The sequence below is a fragment of the Carassius auratus genome, chromosome 9 (assembly GCF_003368295.1).
Source record: "Carassius auratus strain Wakin chromosome 9, ASM336829v1, whole genome shotgun sequence".
Classification (NCBI taxonomy): Eukaryota; Metazoa; Chordata; class Actinopteri; order Cypriniformes; family Cyprinidae; genus Carassius; species Carassius auratus.
The window spans coordinates 18,284,870-18,305,932 of NC_039251.1; the positions used below are offsets into that span (position 1 = coordinate 18,284,870).

Here is a 21,063-nt window from a genome sequence, read left to right on the forward strand (position 1 = left end):
AGAGACAGTAAAGACGGTTATAATGTTACAAAATAATTACATTTCAAATAAATGCTGTTCTTTTGACTTTTTAGTTGATCAAAGAATGCAAATGAATAATGCATAACAAATACATAAACAAACTGCATCAGCATAAAACTAAATACATTTATTCATACAGTTTGATTTCTGAAGAATCATGTGACACTGAAGACTGGAATAATTGCTGCTGAAAATTCAGCTTTGTCATCAAAGAAATAGATCACTTTTAAAAAATATATTAAAATTGAAAACAATTGTAATAATATTTCATGATATTGCCATTTATGTTTTTTTATTTTTAATCATTAATTTATAAATAAATATATATGTAAGATTTATATAAATATCTTTTATTAAAATGCTTTGTTTGAAGCTGACTTTTAAATGGAACTAATTAAACCACGAGACAGAAGCTTAATGTGAGCTCAGTGTCATTTTTTTTATTATTATTAAATAGTTTAAGGAACAATCAACTACATATTAAAATACCTATAACTCTTGAACACGTCGGATGGAGCCGACAGTAGGATGCATGGCACTCCAGTCAGTGAAGTGGTGGTACTCGCCTCTCTCCAACAAATACTGATGTCCCCTGAAATTAGGATGCTCATAGAAAACCCAGGCCCCATCCAGAACGTTACAGGACTGTACCTCACGGTGACCGAAGCGGTCATAAACAGAGGGCCAGTCCTCACTGCACTCCATAATCTGACCCTTGAATTCAGGCCGCTCATACAGACGGATATGGAAATTGCCAGTATGCTGCAAAAGAGAGAGTGGATAGCCAAATACCATTACAATGCACTGATTTCTGGTAGGCCCTTTAATGTAGAAAGAGCAGAATCATATCTAGAATCACCTAAAGTTATTCTAATGGTGCTCTAAATTATTTAAAAAATACATTCAGATTATGCATACTGAAAATAAACTTTCAGCAGGGAACGATAAGGAGTTTAGGGCCAATAATGCATCTTGAATGGTTGTGTGGCACATATGTCTGGTAGGTGAATGTTTTTGTTGAAAAGGTGAAACATAGACCTGCATTGGGCAAAATAGCCCAGCTATGGTTCTCCTAACAGGGATGACTTACATTTTGCACCATGCGACAAGATCTTATAGAGTCACTGAAGCCCATCCAGTGCTGGTAATCAGGATACTCTCCCCTGGTTAGGATGTACTGGCAGCCCATGAAGTTTGGACGTTCATACAAGACCCAGGCCCCACTTTCAACTCGGATGGAGTTACAGTGGCTGAAGTGGGACGACAGCTCTGGGCAGTCCATGCTGCACTCAAAACAATGTCCCTGAAGGTTTTTGTCCTCATAAAAGAAAATCTGTATGGGAGAAGATGTAGAAACATAATTAAGTCAAGAAAAAGATCACAGAGCCAGTTTACGCAAGCAAAAGGTGTCTTACTTTTCCCATTCTGTCCATGTTTGGGGCTAATTTCATTCTTCCTTTTGATGTATGCTGTGTATTGAAAGGGCAATGAGTGAGATTTATATGTTTCACATTGAGTTGCTCTGCCAGGCAAATCATTGTTATATGAATGGCCGCAGCAACTGCATCATCAACAGCTGATACTGTGATTGTTTCTAGATTGTTCCTGCAGATTAATTCAGTGGCTGTTGTATGGAACACTGACCTTTTGATTCGGCAATGGCTGAGTCCAGAAAATATTTATTGGGCTAATTAAATTGTTTTCCAGATACTGGTACTGGCAAAGTTGGAGCAGCACTGGCGTCTAGCCACTTGCTCAAATTGGATAAACACATCCCGAATGAAACAATGCATTTTGTGTTTGTACGCTCCACCCAAACTCTTGCTCTACTGTTAGACAGTAGGTTTACTTTTTTTTTTTTTTATATATATATAAGAAAATGTAATAAAATAAAAAACTGTAATAAAATGAGTGCATGCTATGCCATGTATTAATGAAAATGTACAAGCAATATGAATGCTCCTGAGCTACATTTCAACTGTCCCAGAAAAAGGGAATGAATATCTATGCAAATGCACTGTATGTAATATAATCAAAATAACTGATTTTGTTTTGCTTTGTAAGTTGTTCAGGAATTGGACAACTGTTGACGAATAGAGGCCACAGTGGCATGCATGGCCCCCCATTCAGTGTGTCACCTGTACTCTCCCTTGTCAAGGAGTTACTGACGGCCACGGTAGTTTGCATGCTCGGAAAACATGCAGGGACCTTCCTGAACCTTTCGGGAATGGATCTTTCTGCAGAGGAAATGTTCCTTGGATGGGGTGCTTTCTGTAACTTCCCAAGTTTGGCTATCAAAATTGGGCCTCTCAAAGAGCTTCAGGTTGAGATGTACTGTAACCTGGAGGAATACGACACCTATCATTGCATTCCTACATAAGCTCTATTCAGTAGTATTCAGCAGCTTTTCCGCTTGCTCAGGAGCAAATTGCGCATCGCTGCTCACAAATCAATCTGTTGCAGTGTGTTTCAGAACATCTGAAATCCACATCTAAGATAAATGAATGCTCTATTAATCCATATCGCTGCGTATATTGCCTAGTCTGCTAATTGTAAAAAATAAAATAAAATTATGTTAGCAGTATTGCATCATTTCCATGAGAGAAATATTAAGAATATTTGCAGCAGCATTTACGCATTGTGTTTATACACCTGGAGCAACACAGAGCAGTCTAGAGAATGTACAGTAATTGCACACCGATAGTTAAGGCCATAAGAACAGGTTTAAATGAAACAAGCATTCTCGTGTAGCTGTTTCAACTGGGGTTAACTGTATTAAACGGCGTAATCTCAGTGTCATGGTTGTTTATTTTTCTAAGGTTGTTTTCATTAGCTGTGTGAGTGTGCAGTTGATTCTGCTACACGCAGCGTCAGAAGCACGTTTTTATCACTCTATGGCTTCTATACATATAAGAACTTAATATCAATGAGAGTCATTTGAAGTATTTCTGCAGATTGAATGCTTCCTCTGCTGGACTGCCACTCAATACTTATTAGAGATTCATAATTTCTGATCCACTTTAATTTGTGATTACGCAATGAGTAATGTGAGCATGTGAGCATGAAAAATTAGGGGATATGACATTTGTTGATTAAATACATAATCAACCGGCTGAGATCAAGCTATTGTGTTAATAAAAAATAATAATAATAAAAAATAAAATAAAGTAATATATTATATATATATATATATATATATATATATATATATATATATATATATATATATATATATATATGTGGCAGGGGGGGCGTGGTTTAGCGAAGTCTGCAGCGGGAGAGAGAATCAGGAGACGAGCGGTAAGTGAGTGGTTTGGCCAGAAATTATCATCACCTGTTTCTCGTTCTAGTAATTGGCGTGGAGAGAGTATAAAACGCCAGGAGAAACGGATGCAAGCGAGAGAGAGACGGACTGCTGACCCGAACCGGAGACGGAAAACCGGGAGTAAACCGGAAGTGCGGCAGAGCGTGTCATAATAAGAGTCACCGTTTTGGTGTTTGTGTTTTTCTTTATTTTTGGGCAAATAAATACGTCAGCAGTCCAGCCGACCCCTTTGTCCTCTTCCTTGCCACACGAACTTACTACACTGGTGCCGAAACCCGGGAAGGAAGAAGGACCGCCGCCGCCGCCATGCAAAGCCCGTCCTCCACGCCGCTTGCGGATATCATCGCTTCCCTCGCGGTCCTGCACCAGGAACAACATCAGGCCCTGCTGGACCTGAGGACCGATCAGGAGAGACGATTCCAGGCCATCGTTCAGGCCCAGCAGGAGGACCGCGAGAGGTTCCGGAGCTGGATGGATCGGGAGGTTCGCGCCGAGGCCGCCGGGCCGCCCGCCGCCCCCATGCACCTGCCGCTTCACAAGATGGGGGCCCAGGACGATCCGGAGGCCTTCCTGGAGCTCTTCGAAAAGTCGGCGGAGGCCTGCGGGTGGCCCCGCGAGCAGTGGCCGGTACGCCTCATTCCCCTGCTCTCCGGTGAGGCCCAGGTGGCCGCGCAACAACTTCCGGTGGCGAACCTCCTGGTCTTCGACGACCTCAAGAGGGCCATTATCCAGCGGGTCGGCCGGTCGCCAGAGCAACATCGCCAGCGCTTCCGGTCCCTGGACTTGGGCGAGGCCGGCCGGCCCTTCGTGATGGCCCAACAGCTCCGGGACTCCTGCCGCAAGTGGCTACTGGCCGAGGGAAGTGACGTGGAGCATGTCATCGACCTGGTGGTGCTGGAGCAGTTCATCGCTCGGCTTCCCAAGAAGACGGCCGAGTGGGTCCAGTGCCACCGCCCCACGTCGCTGGACTCGGCCATCCATCTGGCGGAGGACCACATGGTGGCGTGCCCAGGGGTCGGCGCACCCCCACCTGCTAACTCTCTCTCTCCTTCTCTCTCTCCCCCCTCTCTCTCTCGCCCTGTCCCTCTCCCTAGGTCCCGTCCACCCGGCCCTCCTCGTGTCCAGGGACACTTCATGAGCCAGCTGTATAACAGGGGAACTAGGTTACGCAAATTTGCACCGGGAGAGAAAGTGCTTGTATTACTCCCAATGTCGAGCTCCAAATTAATGGCTAAGTGGCAGGGACCGTTTGAGGTCGCACGACAGGTCGGAGATCTCGATTATGAGGTAGTACGGTCCGATAGGAACGGGTCCCGTCAGATATACCACCTCAACCTCCTTAAAAAATGGAATGAGGCGGAATCAGTGATGTTGGCAACGGTGATTGGCGGAGAGGATGATCTCGGGCCAGAGGCGAATATCAAACCCCAATCCCTCGCCCTGGCTCCAGGTGGAGATCACCTCTCGCCGTCCCAACTCACTGATGTAACGAAATTGCAGGCAGAGTTTGCCGACGTCTTCTCGCCCCTACCGGGCCGTACTAACCTAATTCAGCACCATATCGAGACCGAGCCGGGCGTGGTAGTTCGCAGCCGGCCGTATCGTTTACCTGAGCACAAGAAACAAGTAGTTCAGGCTGAATTGGGCGCTATTCTTGACATGGGGGTAATAGAAGAATCTAATAGTAACTGGGCGAGCCCGATAGTTTTAGTTCCGAAAACGGACGGCTCAGTCCGATTCTGTGTAGATTACCGCAAGGTGAATGCTGTGTCGAAATTCGACGCGTATCCAATGCCGCGGGTTGACGAGTTGCTTGATCGGCTAGGCACGGCTCGTTTTTATTCGACATTGGACTTAACAAAGGGCTATTGGCAGATCCCCTTGTCTCCGTTGTCCAGAGAAAAGACAGCTTTCACAACGCCGTTCGGATTACACCAATTTGTTACCCTTCCGTTTGGCTTGTTCGGGGCCCCAGCTACCTTCCAGCGCCTCATGGATCGGATTCTACGGCCCCATGCTGCATATGCTGCTGCCTACCTAGATGATATTATTATATTTAGTAATGACTGGCAGCGGCATATGCAGCATCTGAGGGCTGTCCTGAGGTCGCTGAGGGGAGCGTGGCTCACGGCCAACCCAAAGAAGTGTGCGATTGGGCGTGTGGAAGTAAGGTATCTGGGCTTCCACTTGGGGCATGGGCAGGTGCGTCCCCAAATTGATAAGACTGCCGCTATTGCGACCTGCCCACGACCCAAGACCAAAAAGGAGGTAAGACAGTTCTTGGGGCTGGCGGGATATTATAGGCGGTTTATTCCTAATTATTCGGACCTCACCAGCCCTTTGACTGACCTTACTAAAAAGGAGGTACCAGATACGGTCCAGTGGACGGAGCCGTGTCAGCAGGCCTTTACTCAGGTCAAGGCTGCTCTGTGTGGCGGGCCGCTGTTACACTCTCCTGATTTTTCTCTCCCTTTTCTGTTGCAGACAGACGCATCGGACAGGGGGCTGGGGGCAGTCCTGTCCCAGGAGATAGAGGGGGAGGAACGGCCAGTGCTGTACATTAGCCAAAAGCTCTCGAAGAGAGAGGCTAAGTACAGCACCATCGAGAAAGAGTGCCTTGCCATCAGATGGGCCGTCCTCACCCTCCGCTATTATCTCCTGGGACGGGAGTTCACCCTCTGTTCAGACCACGCTCCGCTGCAGTGGCTCCACCGCATGAAGGATACCAACGCGCGGATCACTCGTTGGTATCTAGCTCTTCAGCCTTTTAAGTTCAAGGTGATCCACAGGCCGGGTGTTCAGATGGCGGTGGCCGACTTCCTCTCCAGAAATGGGGAGGGGGGGGCTGCAGGCCGGAGGGCTCCCCGGCCTGAGTCGGGCGGTGGGGGTATGTGGCAGGGGGGGCGTGGTTTAGCGAAGTCTGCAGCGGGAGAGAGAATCAGGAGACGAGCGGTAAGTGAGTGGTTTGGCCAGAAATTATCATCACCTGTTTCTCGTTCTAGTAATTGGCGTGGAGAGAGTATAAAACGCCAGGAGAAACGGATGCAAGCGAGAGAGAGACGGACTGCTGACCCGAACCGGAGACGGAAAACCGGGAGTAAACCGGAAGTGCGACAGAGCGTGTCATAATAAGAGTCACCGTTTTGGTGTTTGTGTTTTTCTTTATTTTTGGGCAAATAAATACGTCAGCAGTCCAGCCGACCCCTTTGTCCTCTTCCTTGCCACACAAACTTACTACAATATATATATATATATAATACAATAAAAAACACTTAATTACAGTAGTGTTCCTCTGGTTCCTCACTTGTTGAGCTTGGGGTGATGCATCCACCATAAATATTAATAAGCAAGATTTCTTGCTTAGTTTCTATTTTATTCTCATTGCTATCCAGTGGGCCCTATTTGAAATCTTTTCATTTGTAAGTTCGCTCTATTTATTTGTGCTATTTACACAATGTTTTTGTTCTTTCAAATTTGTGTCCAGGTACAGAAGACAGATAATAAATGTAAAATAGCACTGCTAATATTCTTAAATTGTTGCAAAGCTATCTAGTATATTGGTAAGGATTTTTGTCTATGCTCACGCAGATTGAGGACACGTAACTCAACAAGGGCAAATGTCTATTGGAGATGACAAAACCTGCAAACTGATGAGTTGATTTGAGTTATTATATGCTGTTGTTTATGGATTTTTAAATGGATGCTGAAGCTTTTAGGCAGGGTAAAACCTGTGATCTCTGCTCCATTCGTTGTTAGGATGCCAACTCTACTGGTTCTATTCACCTTATTCCGCTCCGCCCACTTTTAATACTTCGCATTTCCGCATTTTGTCATCCGACTTCCGCTAAACCGATACGGCACATCCGGTTACTAGTTTAGTAGTTGTAAGATTGTTTATAGCTAGCTATAACTGTGGGGAAATGACAAAGAACGTTATGTTATAAATTGGGAGCACGATGAAAACGTCTTACGACGATCAAATGGTCTCAAATTGTCCCATCCATCGTCACTGTTAACGTGGGTAATGTTAGACGATATGAAGAAGTGGCCAAAAATTGAACGTGCAACCAGCCAGTCGAGCAGTCTAAACCTTTCAGCATGGTGCTGGTTAGTTTTGTGTGTGATGTTAATATACACGAAGTTATAAATGTTTAAAAGTATAATAACGTGTTTGATGACCATCATCAGACTAAGTATTTTGTCTAATAACTTAATTGTACAGTGGAGTAAGGTAAGTGAACGTTTATCAATTACACATTAGAATAGGAGGAGGGTGGAACTTGGAAGTGAAAAACGCCTTATATCCAGGTATGCATAATTATTAGGCAAATTTTATTTTACAGATAAAACGAACCAAAAAAAGATTATATATCACTTATAAAAGATTAAATGCAAAATGAATAGTTAAGATTGGTTTGGAATTGGTAAATTTTACCAAAAAATATGATCAGAAAATCAGCTTGCCTCTTAATTCTGCACTGTGTATATGCAAAAGGTAAGGTAAAGGTAAGATTTGGTAGGTGTACATTAAGTCTAATCAATGAATAATGTAGGTAAACGTCAAGTGTAATAATAATGAATGATTCTGAAATAAGACAACTGTAAAATCTTTGAAATGTATTTTAGGTTTGCCATGTTCTGTACAGAGCTGAGGACCTGTAAGCTGCTCATCTGGGTTCCATCACAGCAAGTTCTGCTACATGTGCCTTACAATGAGCAATTCTGTGCCAAGAGTGTAGCTAGACTACAAACCTTTTATTTTAAGTGTATGCTTCCTTGTGTCAGATGAGTTTCAGGCAGGCTACCTGCTGCTTTCAACAAGATACTTGCAGCTTTGTAAATAAGCAGGAATGAAAATAATTAGGTTAAGGATAGGATATTAGGTAATTGGGATGGGATGTAGAGGGTGTGGGTGAAGACTAACTATATGAAATCAGTTGTGTTAAACAAGAGACAGACTGTGATTTGTTTTTTAGAACATGGATAATTTAATATAAGTTGTATAAAATCATTTGTGATGTGTTGATCAGTGTTGGTTGTTTTCGGGAAGCAAGAGACACCTTCTACTGACCATCCTATAAAATTTCAACATTTCATTTCCATATGTAATAAACCAAGATGGAATTAACTTGCAAACTTGACATGACTTATTCCTTCAAATCAGAGATTAAAGATGAAAAAAAAAGATCAAATTAAGGTAAATAAATAAAAACTATTTACAGCAGGTAATGTCAGGTGACACTGTAAAGGTTCATAATAACTATCACAGCAGGTAACTTCTGGTGACTTTCAGCAAGATCAGGGGCATGTGGATCTGATCACCCTCACAGTTGTACACTGCATCACTGGCGGTCATCGATACATCTGTGGAAATAATTAAACATTTTTACATTAGTACTGACAATATATCATGAGAATTAATATATTATGTGACCCGAACTTAGAACTGTGTGTGTGTGTGTGTGTGTGTGTGAGAGAGAGAGAGAGAGAGATGCATTAGAGACAAAACAGTATACACACTGTTAACTGTAGTGTTCAAACCTAAGTCCTTATCTGAATGAGAAATGTAGCTAGCTGGCCTGCTATCACCTGCAATCTCTGTAGCAGGAATAATGTGAGCTATTGTAATGTGCTATAATATCTTGTACTACCGTAAATATTAAGTAAATAGGTGGACAATGGTAATCATGGAAAATTCGTTGTACTTCGTTAACTGCCTGTTACTGATCTTATATGTATTCATAGAACGGACTTCATAAATCTGACGTTAGGCGAGCAAACACATAGCTAGTTAAGGTTAGCTTACCCGAATATGACAACCTTTTCATCCCCGGCTTGACCTCTTTAACGGGACATCGTAATCGAGCCACCAAACCAAAGTTAATGCTAAGTATCTGTCATTTTGATGACAGTGGCCCTGACATAAATTAAGCGTTAGCATTAGTTCTGGCAGATCATGTCAGCTGATTCTTACCTATTGCAGCATTCCCATTTAAGCTCTATTCAATAGTATTCAGCAGCTTTTCCACTTGCTCAGGAACAAATTACCCTCCTCCATCCCCAGCTCCTCCTTTTGACACAGTCAGGACTTGGCTTTCTCTCTGCTCATTCATGATAGGCTGCATGGATGGGCAGGGAGTTTTTGCCCAGAATATAACCATACCGGCAAATGATTAACCATAGCGCTAAAACAAAGTTCATGCTAAGTATCTATCATTTTGATGATAGTGGTCGTGACAGAACTATGTTTACACCTAATCACACTCTTATCTTATGAACACAGACTCACTGAGAGCAATTCAAAATGATTGTGTGGTGGATTTACATGCCTAAGCAGATGACAAGATCGGATGCAATCATTGAAGCTAATCCAATTTGCTGCTAGAAAAAACACTTATTATTATTAGGACATTTATATTTAGGTTGAAAACAGCTGAACATAATTTTCAGGTTTCTTTGATGAAGAAAAAAATTATAAGAACAACATTTATCTGACATAGAAAACTTTGTAACATTATAAATGCCTTTATCATCGCTTTTGATCAATTTAAAGCATCCTTGCTAAATAAAAGTATTCATTTCTATAATTTCTATATTCCTCCAAAGAAATATTATACTGACTCCAAGCTTTTGAATGGTATAGTGTATAATGTTACACAAGCTTTTTATTTCAGATAAATGCTGATCTTTGGATCTTTCTATTCATCGAAGAATCCTGAAATCCTGTTTCAAATATTATTATTATTATTATTAATAATAATAATAATAATAATAATAATAATAATAATACATGTTTCTTGAACAGCAAATCAGCATATTAGAATGATTTTTGAAGGATCATGTGACACTGAAGACTGGTCTAATGATGTAAAAAATTTAGCTTTGATCACAGAAATAAATTACATTTTAAAATATATTCAAATAGAAAGCAGTTATTTTAAATAGTAAAAATATTTCACAATATTACTGATTTTGCTGTATTTTGGATCAAATAAATGCAGGCTTGGTGAGCAGAAGTGAATTCTTTAAAAACATAAAAAATCTTACTGTTCAAAAACTTTTGAATGGTATTTACTGTGTGATATATGTTTACAGCTATTTGTTAATTAATTAGCATCTTAATGCGTTAGATCAGGGGTGTCAAACGCCGGAACCCTGCAGAATTCAGATGCAACCCTAATTAAAAATCAAGTCCTTCAGGCTTATTTAAAAACGAAGGCCTGTTTACACGTACATGGTTATTTTGAAAAACGGAGACATTTTCCTCCCTTTGCGCCCTTTGTTTACACGCAAACTGAGAATTCGCCTCTGAAACCGGTTGTTTCTAAAAACTCCGGCCAGAGTGGAGATTTTTAAAATCTTAGTTTGCACATTTGTATGTAAACTGAGACAAACAGGTTTTAGGCAGCCAACGTCACAGGATGCGCCAGAGCTTGCACCTATGTCAAAAGTGCGACCTATATTTACATGTGATTTTTCCAATGTTGGACACACTGCAAAGTGTGTTGCCATTTTGGATTTAGTCAATAATATACTTTTATTAACCTGTAATAAGTTAACACATTTACTATGCTTTGGCATACATTAAATATTTTTCTTTAATTGGTGCCACAATGCCATGACAGTCTGGTAATAGCACCGCCTATTGATCAGAAGTAATTGTACTATAAATACATTTAAATACATTTAAACCACTTTTTTTTTTTTTTTTTTTTGTATATAGTTGCCATTTAAAGGGATAGTTCACCCAAAAAGAAAAATTTTATTTTTATCTTCTTACCCCCAGGGCATCCAAGTACAAACCAAGATTTTTACTCAAACCGTTGCAGTCTATCAGTGTTATAATGTAAGTGTTTGGGAATCATGGCTAAAACATACAATAAATAAAAGAAACAAAAACATACACAAACAAAACCAAATTAAACCCTGCAGCTTGTGCTGATACACTGATGTCTAAAGACACAAAACGATCGCTCTGTGCAAGACACCAAGTACAACTTGTTCCTGGATCAACATCCTTGTTGATCCTGGAACAACATTCCAATCAACCAATCAGAATTCAGATAAAGATCTATATGTTAGAGACAGAGTTTGATCAAACACCCTTGCTTAATTACTAAGAAGGCCGTAAATAACCTATACATTTCAAATAATGTTACTGCAATCAAATGCTTCTTTGAAGTGCAGAATGGGAAAAGGGGGACTTAAAAAGGACTAATATGGGGTGCATTATGTCAAAGCCAATACATTAGAGATCTGGCAAATACTGAATATAAACAAAAATTACAATTTCCTTTCATAAACATTTACATAAAGTTTTGCTTCACATCATTGTTAATTCTAGTGACCTCTCTTGGTAGAACCGTTGAAATTGCTACAGTTATGTGAAATCATAAGCACACTGGACCTGCTGATCTATTTTGCAAAAATGAATTATGATTTTGTTCATTTGACATGAACATGACTTATTTAGATTAACTTAAAAATAAGACTCTTTATGATGACTAACAAGTATTACTTTTTAAGCACTTGAAAAATGTTGCTACTTTAAGGAATTCTTCAGACATGTTAACTCTTGGCTGATGTGATTTCTTTAGCTTTTTCACTTTCATTTGCTTTCTCTCTCTCTCACTCTCTCTCACTCTATCTTTCTGTTTGTCTTTCATTCTATTTGTTTCATGTAGGCTGTGATAGCACAATTTAAATTAACAGAAATCACAGACCTGCTTGATCATCAGGTTCCAGGCTATTTGAATAACAAAACTATTATCAGCCTATAAAGTATAAAAGGCAGCAGTCAGACAGACAGCAACTGGACAGAATCCCACGAAGACTAGCAAACATGGGCAAGGTATATGTATTGGGTGGCTTTAATCCAGTGGAGTAGAGCTGCCAAAAACAGCAAAATCCTCCATAAATTTATTAAATGGAAAGATGGCTTTTTTATGTGTTTATGTACATTTGCTACATAAACAAGCTCTAATACAAATACCTGTTGTATAATGCAAGGCAAAAAAGCCAGTTACTTGAAATTTAACCACTTGTCTTTTAGTATTAACATTATTCAAATTTTTTTCTTTGTAGATCATCTTCTACGAGGACAAGAACTTCCAGGGTCGCTCCTATGAGTGCAGCAGTGACTGCTCTGATATGTCTACCTACCTCAGCCGCTGCCATTCATGCAGAGTGGAGAGCGGCTGCTTTGTGGTCTATGACCGTCCTAACTACATGGGAAACCAGTTCTTTATGAGGAGGGGCGAGTATGCAGATTGCATGCGCATGGGAATGAGTGATGGCATCAGGTCCTGTCGCATGGTTCCTCAGGTAACAAAAAATAAAACAATAATACTATTATCATTTTAATCATAAAAAATAATAGCTCAACTATTCAGAATGTATTGAATTAGAAACGCATTGAATCAGACTGAAAAAATAAATTTGTTTTCATCTTACAGTACAGGGGACCCTACAGAATGAGGATCTATGAGAGGGAGAACTTTGGAGGTCAGATGTATGATCTGACAGATGACTGCGATTCCTTCATGGACCGTTATCGCATGTCCGACTGCCAGTCTTGCAATGTGATGGACGGCCACTGGCTCATGTATGAGCAGCCCCACTACAGAGGCAGGATGATATACTTCAGGCCTGGAGAGTACAGGAGCTTCAGGGATATGGGATACAGCAATGTCAGATTCAGCTCTGTTAGAAGAATCATGGACTTGTGTTAAATTCACAGTCTGAAACTATAAATGATAACATAAGCATAAACAAACAATAAATTCCTCAACATGCATTTTTTCTGTGGTCTTGGCCTGTTTTCAACACTTTTGATTTCTTCCATTTAGTGTAATTTTACCAAAAGTATGCAAATCAATGGAAATGAAACATATAAAAAAATATTAAGCCCCTTTCACACAGCAATACCAGTAAATTGCTGCAAAAAGGAGCTACTTTTCCAGTAAATATAAAAATTTGCTGTTCGGACAGGAAATGAAGTTACACCTTTGACTGGTAAAGCACCTTCACACATCAGTTTCAAAATACCTGTTAATTCTGTGACGTCATCAACAGGAAATGTTGGGTTTTTAAGCATGGAGGGGTATACACAGTCAGTGTTTTTGATGTTTTCATTTTGTGTCAAACGTTCACATTCATTTAGCTGCTTTTGGCCGAGAGACATTGTATAAGCCAACAAGTAAAACTAGTGCGGAGTAAATGATTAATATGCGTAAGAATGTTATTGGCCCAGAGTAGACGTTTTGATTTCACAAAAAATAAATTTCGGGTAATTTCCTGGTCATGTTACAATGTCTCAAACTGTTAAATTTCCTGAAAGAATTTACCAGTATTTTTTAAAAGGTCCTGTATACACATGATCTTTAATTGTGTTTACCAGTAAAGCCTGTATGTGTGAAGGGGGCCAACATTGATTGTGCTGTATTACCAAAATGCTCAGGGTGCATCATAGCAATGGCCTTGTGGGAAGTACTCTGACATGTGCCTCAGGTGTTGTAGAGGTCCTTTGCAAGTCCTGTTTCTTTCTCTCCTCTCTTCCTACACTGTCCAGTCCAATAATGGTAACCCCCCCCCCCCCCCCCCCCACAAAATATATCAAAAAAATTGACATGGGCAATGTAAAGATAGTGTATCATTCTGTGAAATACACTTCTGTATAATCAATCTGTCCTAGACACAAATATAATTTTTAGTTTAATTTGCCAGTCTTAAATGAAAACATTAAACAAACACCAGCATAACAGCTAATAGAAAAAGCTAAAATAATCGAGTATGGCATGAGGAGATCTTCAATTACCAGGGTCCCTGGACTGGTATGGTTGACAATGTCAGTTTTAGTAAAAAATAAATAAAAATAAACAACAACAACAACAACAAAAAAACCTTACAAAACATATTTTATTACTGAAATATATGTCTGATCTTTCCTCTCTATTCTGTTTCAAAAGTATAGCGAATGACACATCAGTGGACCAGTTGTCCTACTCCACCTGCCCCACAACCAAGAAAAGCCACAGTTGGTACAGGGTATAGGCAGAAACATTTCTGGTAACTACTTGTAGACTAGTTTAGAAAAAATAGAATTGCTGAGTAAGAAGTTCAAACAATGGGCTATAGATTTTTAGCAATCAAGTTGAGTATAAAAGCAACCCAGTAAAACACTGGCACTTTAGAAACAAATGCAAAATCATGGGAAAGGTAGGAGATAACTATGCTGAAGAAGACAAATGTGCTTTTGAATAAGATTACTACTAAGAACAAGTCACACCTGAAATAAGATCTACATTGATTTAACAATGTCATCTATTATTGGAGGGATACAGTGTACTTTCAAATGGATTAACAAGCAAAGTAAAGAACAAAGAGTAGCATATCCATTGTAAGCATGTCTTTTTGTCACTATACTTTCCAGATAATATTCTATGAGGACAGAAACTTCCATGGTCGTAACTATGAGACTAGCGGTGATTGTCCTGAAGTGACCTCATACCTGAGCCGCTGCTGCTCATGTAGGGTGGAAAGTGGCTGCTTCATGGTCTATGAGCGCACCAACTTCATGGGTCACCAAATGCTGGTAAGAAGAGGAGACTATCCGGATAACCAACGGATCATGGGAGCAAGCATCAGTGACTGCATCAGATCTTGCAGAATGATCCCTATGGTAATTCTATTTTTACACACACACACACACACACACACATATATATTAAACTGATGTAATTGTATTACTAAACAATTGTATATTTTCAGCATAAAGGAGCGTTCAGAATGAGAATCTTCGAAGGAGAGAACTTTGTCGGACAAAAGTATGAGCTGATGGATGACTGTGAGTCAATCCAGGAATGTTTTCACATGGCTGATTGCCAGTCCTGCAATGTCACACATGGCCACTGGCTGCTGTATGAACAACCCAATTTCGAAGGCAGAATGATATACATCAGGCCTGGGGAGTACAGCAGCTTTAATAATATTGGTCTAGGCCCAATGAAAATTCATTCCATCAGACGCATCATGGAATCCTGTTAGAAGAAATTACACTTGCTAAGAAATCCTCAGACCATTCATTGTCAGACCTTATGCTGGTGCAGTGTGCCCAGAGTTCCTCCTAATGCATGACAATGCCCAGCCTCATATGGCAAGTGTATAGGCAGCTTCTGGATAACAAAGCCATTGATGCCACTGACTGGACCTCACATTCCCCATACCTGAGTACAATTGAGAACCTATTCAATGTTATGTATCGGGGCATTTGAAGTCACAAAAAAACAACATATGCTGTCTTGGAGCTTGCTTATAGGTATGTGACCAATACACACTAATGACTTACAGTATAATAAGTTACCGTAATTAATTTAATGCAAGTAGGATCAACCTGTAATTTCAAATTTTTACTTTAATTTTGAATCCAGCCCTCAATGGTTTGATGATTTTGGCTTGTACTGACCATTGTCATTTTGTTCTCAACCAATTACACAATGTAAATAAGTAAATATTTTCAATTTCAATATTTCATTCATTAAAATCCAATGTACAAGTTATGTGTTCCATCCTTCCTTCCATCTATCCCATCTATCTATCTATCTACTCTTAGTACTTATTAGTGCGATAGTACGGTTGCGAGCTAAAGGAGAAGCATACAGAGTCTTCTCCCTGAATAAGCTGACTAGAAAATAAGTCTAGAAGAGAGAGAAAAAAGGTTTTATAGAAATCCTCATTATCCCAATTCGGGCCATATTAACATTAACTACCAAAGATTTTCCCGGTAATGATAATAAAGCGATGATTAGGACCCGATAAAACTTTAGAAACAGATAGAGGTTCAGATTTGTTTACTAGGATTGCAGTCCCATGAGCCTTACTTGGAAATGAACAATGCAGTGTTTAAAATTCTCAAGTGATCAAACACTTTATTGTGTTTCACAGGTGAATTCAACACCTTCACCTTCCAGCTGATAAATCTCAAAGAACCGCGGGATGCCAGACTGGTGTAACAATTTAGTATAAGTGTCTTTTAGACGTAATAATCCAACAAAAATCTGCAGCCATGACAAATTCCCGAAAGCAAAATTCACGTTTAAGTCTTAAATGAACTTAACAGGATCTGAAGCAGACAGAAGCCAAGTATTATCCCTGTTAGGTAGAGTGATGCACAGCCTGGCTGGATAAAGGAGCGAGGGCTTGTTCCCTGTGTTCATATAGCTCTGCCATCGAACCTCTGTATGCGGCGTCAATACATCAGGCCTGTAGTCAGCAAACATGCAAATCGGATGGTCCTTATAATGAAGGATGCCCCGTCTGCGAGGCTCACAGTTTACAGGGTCTTTAACTTGAAATTGGTTAAAACGCAAGATGAGGGGCTATGGTTTTCCTCCTGACACTTACTTGGGAGCGAGACTCCGATGTGATCGATCTATCTCGGTGGGCAAAGTGAGGACCTCTGGATATCAATGAGCAATTGAGAGAAAAACGGTGATGGACAAGGGCCTTCAATCAATTAAATTATCTGAATGTTTTGACATCTGCTGCGTCCCTCCAGATCAGCTACTTTGTGTTTTAGCAGATCGTTGTCTTTCTGCAACTCTGCAATAGTATAATTTAGCCAATTTTACCAAGTGTTTCATATTTCTGTGTTCGAGTGTTATATTTACAATATTAAAATCACAAGATAATATAATTTATAAAATTTTAATTGCAATTTTGATAAATGGTAAGATGGATTTTGTTGATACTGATTTAATTTAACTGCTATAACAGCCTAGTGATAGTGATAATTAGAGTAATTAAAATGTTCAACAGTATGTAACTATATTTTATAAATAATTATGAAAGGATTATACAAAATGTCTTTGTGTGGCCATGAAAGAGAAGACAATCGATGAACAGCATCAGGGTTACGGGTGCCAAAGACTCTTTTATGCAGGTGGGGAGTGAAGGCTAGCGTGTCTGGTCCAATCAAACAGAGAAGCTACAGAATTGTAGCTCAGTTTGTTGAAAAACTTAGTGTTGGCCATGACAGAAAGATGTCAGGAGACACTGTGCATTGCAGTTTGCTGATTTGGGGACTAGGTAGCCACAGACTGTTCAGAGTGCCCATGATGACCCGTCTACTGTTGAAAATGCAAATTTGTTTCCTGATGGCAGTGTCCTCTTTCAGCAGTGTAATCTACTCTGTCACAATCAAAAAAATAGTCAGGTTTGAGGAACACAACAAAGATTTTGAGGTGTTGCCTTGGCCTCCAAATTCCCCAACTCTGAGTCCAATTGAGCCACTTTCCTGCAGAGTTTAGCTCTAACCCTAATCAAACACACCTGAGTTTGCTAATCAGGGTCTTCAGGGTCATTAGAAAATCACAGGTTTGTTTGATTAGGGTTGGAGTTAAACTCGGCAGGAAAGTCAATCTCTTGAGCCAGATTTGAGGATCACTGATCTATGGGTTATGCAGGACCAACAAATCTGGTCCATAGAGTCCCCAACTTCCAATTTGCAAGAGTTAAAACAGATCTCTATCTGCTGCTAATGTCTTGGTTCCAGATACCACAGGACACATTCAGAGGTCAAATAAAGTCCACGCTTTGATGCATCAGAACTGTTTTGACAGCATAAGTGGGTCTGTAGAATATTAGGCATTTGGTTTTAATGCTACATATGATCATTGTAAACCAATAACTATTATTAATGATTATTAGTACTGGGGCACCCCCAACTGCATTTCTTCTTTATTCCCTCTACAGAAGTGCCAACACTTGTAGGGAACTGTTTGTCAAACTACGCGAAATAAAGATGATACCACAGTTATTGTCACTCATCATGGACATAAAAACCTTTTTCCAGTGACAGTACAAGTGCAACAGCTTGTCACTGGAACAAGACCCTTAAAAGGACATATTTGATCCTTTTTTTACCTCTAATAGGTAGGTCTACAAATTAGTACCTTAATGGTACGAATTACTACTCTTAAGTTACTAATACAGTATGGTTTACTTCTACAATGGACAGCTGTTGTACCCCAAAAGATACAATTTTGGCCCTTTTATTCTGTGTGACCTGGATGAATGTGATTACCACACAATGATGATAGCTCAAAGCTCAGTACTTGGGTTAATCAAACCAGTTACTTGAACCTGAACACTACATCATAAGTAAGTCAATAGATTGCTACTACTTGTTTCCTAAGGGTGTGCAAACTTGGCTGCAAAATTGAAACTTCTAGACAGAAAAAAACAAAAACTTAATAAAATCATTAAAATTATTGTTCGTCGCATAGTGTCTAAGTTAACTTGCCACTGAACAATGTTTTGTAAATAAGCATTTTTTATATATATATATTAAGTAATTTACATGTACAGTGAATTTTCTACTGTTTCACATCTAAAAAGGAAATTGTGTTGCCCACTCACAACATGTACAAATATCCCCATAGATCTCACTTTTCATTAGGGCCTCTATGTATTTTTGCTGGGTCAGGAGCTTACTCACAATGCAAGGCACATATTCTTTGGTATAAAAGTGAGCGCTTCATACAGACTGTGTCAGTGTAGCTGGCAGATCCACTCAGTTCTGAGGAGCAATTTACACAACTGTGACCATGGGCAAAGTAAGTTATGCAATCTAAAGTTGCAACAATTTCAAACTGAAAATACTTAAAATAAAAATAAAAAACTGTTTAATGAGATTATGCAATGCATAATGTTATCCTATAAAATGATATAGAATGCATAAATGCAACAAATGTTCCTAATTAAAAACTTTAAATCAATAAAATAATAACTTGGACTCTTCAGGTCATCTTCTACGAGGACAGGAACTTCCAGGGTCGCTCTTATGAGTGCATGAGCGACTGTGGTGACTTCTCCTCCTACATGAGCCGCTGTCACTCTTGCAGAGTGGAGAGTGGATGTTGGATGATGTACGATCGTCCCAATTACATGGGAAATCAGTACTTCTTTAGGAGGGGTGAATATGCTGATTACATGTCTATGTTTGGAATGAGTGAATGCAGGTCCTGCCGTATGATACCTATGGTGAGTTCTACATTTCATAGTACATAAGAAAGTGAACACATTTGGGCCTCTTAACATTTGATCCCTAATGATCCCTAATACCTGTTAAACATAAATATAATTGTCTTCTCTCCCGCTAAAGTACAGGGGATCCTACAGAATGAGGATTTACGAGAGGGAGAACTTCATGGGTCAGATGTACGAGATGATGGATGATTGTGACAGTATCATGGATCGCTACCACATGTCCGAATGCCAGTCCTGTCATGTGATGGACGGCCACTGGCTCTTCTATGAGCAGCCCCACTACAGAGGCAGGATGTGGTACTTCAGACCTGGAGAGTACAGAAGCTTTAGAGACATGGGTGGCATGAGATTCATGAGCATGAGGCGTATCATGGATTCTTGTTACTAGTGTTCCAGTGTTTCAATAAAATTATTTCTCTACAAAAGCAAACATTGTGTTGTAAAAATGAGTATTCCACAAATTTGTCTGAATTAATTTCTGACTTTACTGTTTTTATTAGTTTTTTTATACTGATACCATGGACAGGAAACATAATTTATGCTCTCTGACAAGAACAGTGATAAATTAGTACATTTTAAATAATAAAATTACTATTATACTAACATTAAAACAAAATGCATACAGTTTCTGAATATGCTAATTTTCATAAAGAATATGATAATTGATATTATTCTCTCTCAATATTTCTGGTCTATATTTTATCACCCTGTTTTTTTAATGTTCATTAATAAATTTGTTTCACAATTTACCACCACCAAAAAAAAAATGTTTTAGAAAATACAGATACTATAAATACTCTATCCATTTAATAAAATAATAGTCTGTCCATTCAAATTATGTATGGATTAGTGTGGGTCAATGATTTAAATGTTTAATCGCGATCAATCGCATTATTTTTAGTTGAAATATTTCTTGTAAATCTCAACTTAAATATAAATGTAATCAAAAGAAATATAAAACCATTTGCCACTGCCAGGGCATTAACATTATTATAGAAAATATTGAATATTTTAATGTAGAAAAACAAGTTATGCTCAAAGTCCAGAGCCTCGATCATATCTTTATAACGGGACACCTTTCAAATAGATACTTGCACGATCGCGGCACCCAACACTACACTTAACGGGTGAGTGCAGTAGCGAGTGGGTAGAGACTCATGTGTTCGGGATGCGGATAAGGGTGTACTCAGTACTAGCCTATTCACACTAGGCAATCTTAACTGCACAAGAGCATGTTTGACCCCCAAAGCCTAACTTCTGATATGTGCAGCATATATATATATATATTGCGAGAGGGCCATGTCCGCATGGCCGCGTCCCTAATGACTCAAAATAAATAACTACAAAATGATGCACTCCACTGTGCTAATCGAGAGCACTTCTCTGCTGTCTTCATGTGCTTCACTTTTCCCACTTATGAAGTCGTATACGAGCTCATTGCATTCTTTTCTGTTAAAAATAACAATGAACAGTGGCTTGTGAATGTTTAGCCTAAATAATTTTAATGTGTTATGTTAGGCCCAACCCAAATGCTCTCATTGGTTGAGATGCATGATGACGCTCATCTCAATTCAGAACTGATCAACATCTCACCCGTCCATTATACTGACCCATGGTTTGTCTGTATTTGAGATGGTTGACAACCAGAAGGTGCACAGTAATATGCTTAT

General features: G+C 39.6%; 4 protein-coding genes across 4 annotated transcripts; 3 read left to right on the forward strand and 1 right to left on the reverse strand.

Annotated features, from left to right (window-relative positions):
• Positions 1 to 441: 441 nt before the first annotated feature.
• Positions 442 to 1,511, reverse strand: LOC113109344 (gamma-crystallin B-like). The gene is made up of 3 exons (XM_026272960.1): positions 1,437 to 1,511; positions 1,112 to 1,354; positions 442 to 783 (listed from the first exon to the last, which is right to left on the reverse strand). The coding sequence occupies exons 1-3, from the start codon at positions 1,470 to 1,472 to the stop codon at positions 511 to 513; spliced, it is 552 nt and encodes a 183-aa protein (XP_026128745.1). The 5' UTR covers positions 1,473 to 1,511; the 3' UTR covers positions 442 to 510.
• Positions 1,512 to 12,143: 10,632 nt separating this feature from the next.
• On the forward strand, positions 12,144 to 13,142 carry LOC113109345 (gamma-crystallin M3). The gene is made up of 3 exons (XM_026272961.1): positions 12,144 to 12,197; positions 12,431 to 12,670; positions 12,802 to 13,142. Exons 1-3 carry the CDS (start codon positions 12,189 to 12,191, stop codon positions 13,075 to 13,077), a joined length of 525 nt encoding a protein of 174 aa, XP_026128746.1. The 5' UTR covers positions 12,144 to 12,188; the 3' UTR covers positions 13,078 to 13,142.
• Positions 13,143 to 14,548: 1,406 nt separating this feature from the next.
• On the forward strand, positions 14,549 to 15,464 carry LOC113108586 (gamma-crystallin M3-like). The gene is made up of 3 exons (XM_026271788.1): positions 14,549 to 14,563; positions 14,778 to 15,026; positions 15,116 to 15,464. Exons 1-3 carry the CDS (start codon positions 14,555 to 14,557, stop codon positions 15,389 to 15,391), a joined length of 534 nt encoding a protein of 177 aa, XP_026127573.1. The 5' UTR covers positions 14,549 to 14,554; the 3' UTR covers positions 15,392 to 15,464.
• Positions 15,465 to 18,883: 3,419 nt separating this feature from the next.
• LOC113108596 (gamma-crystallin M2-like) lies at positions 18,884 to 19,806 on the forward strand. Its single transcript, XM_026271797.1, has 3 exons — positions 18,884 to 18,960; positions 19,148 to 19,387; positions 19,509 to 19,806. The coding sequence occupies exons 1-3, from the start codon at positions 18,952 to 18,954 to the stop codon at positions 19,779 to 19,781; spliced, it is 522 nt and encodes a 173-aa protein (XP_026127582.1). The 5' UTR covers positions 18,884 to 18,951; the 3' UTR covers positions 19,782 to 19,806.
• Positions 19,807 to 21,063: the final 1,257 nt, after the last annotated feature.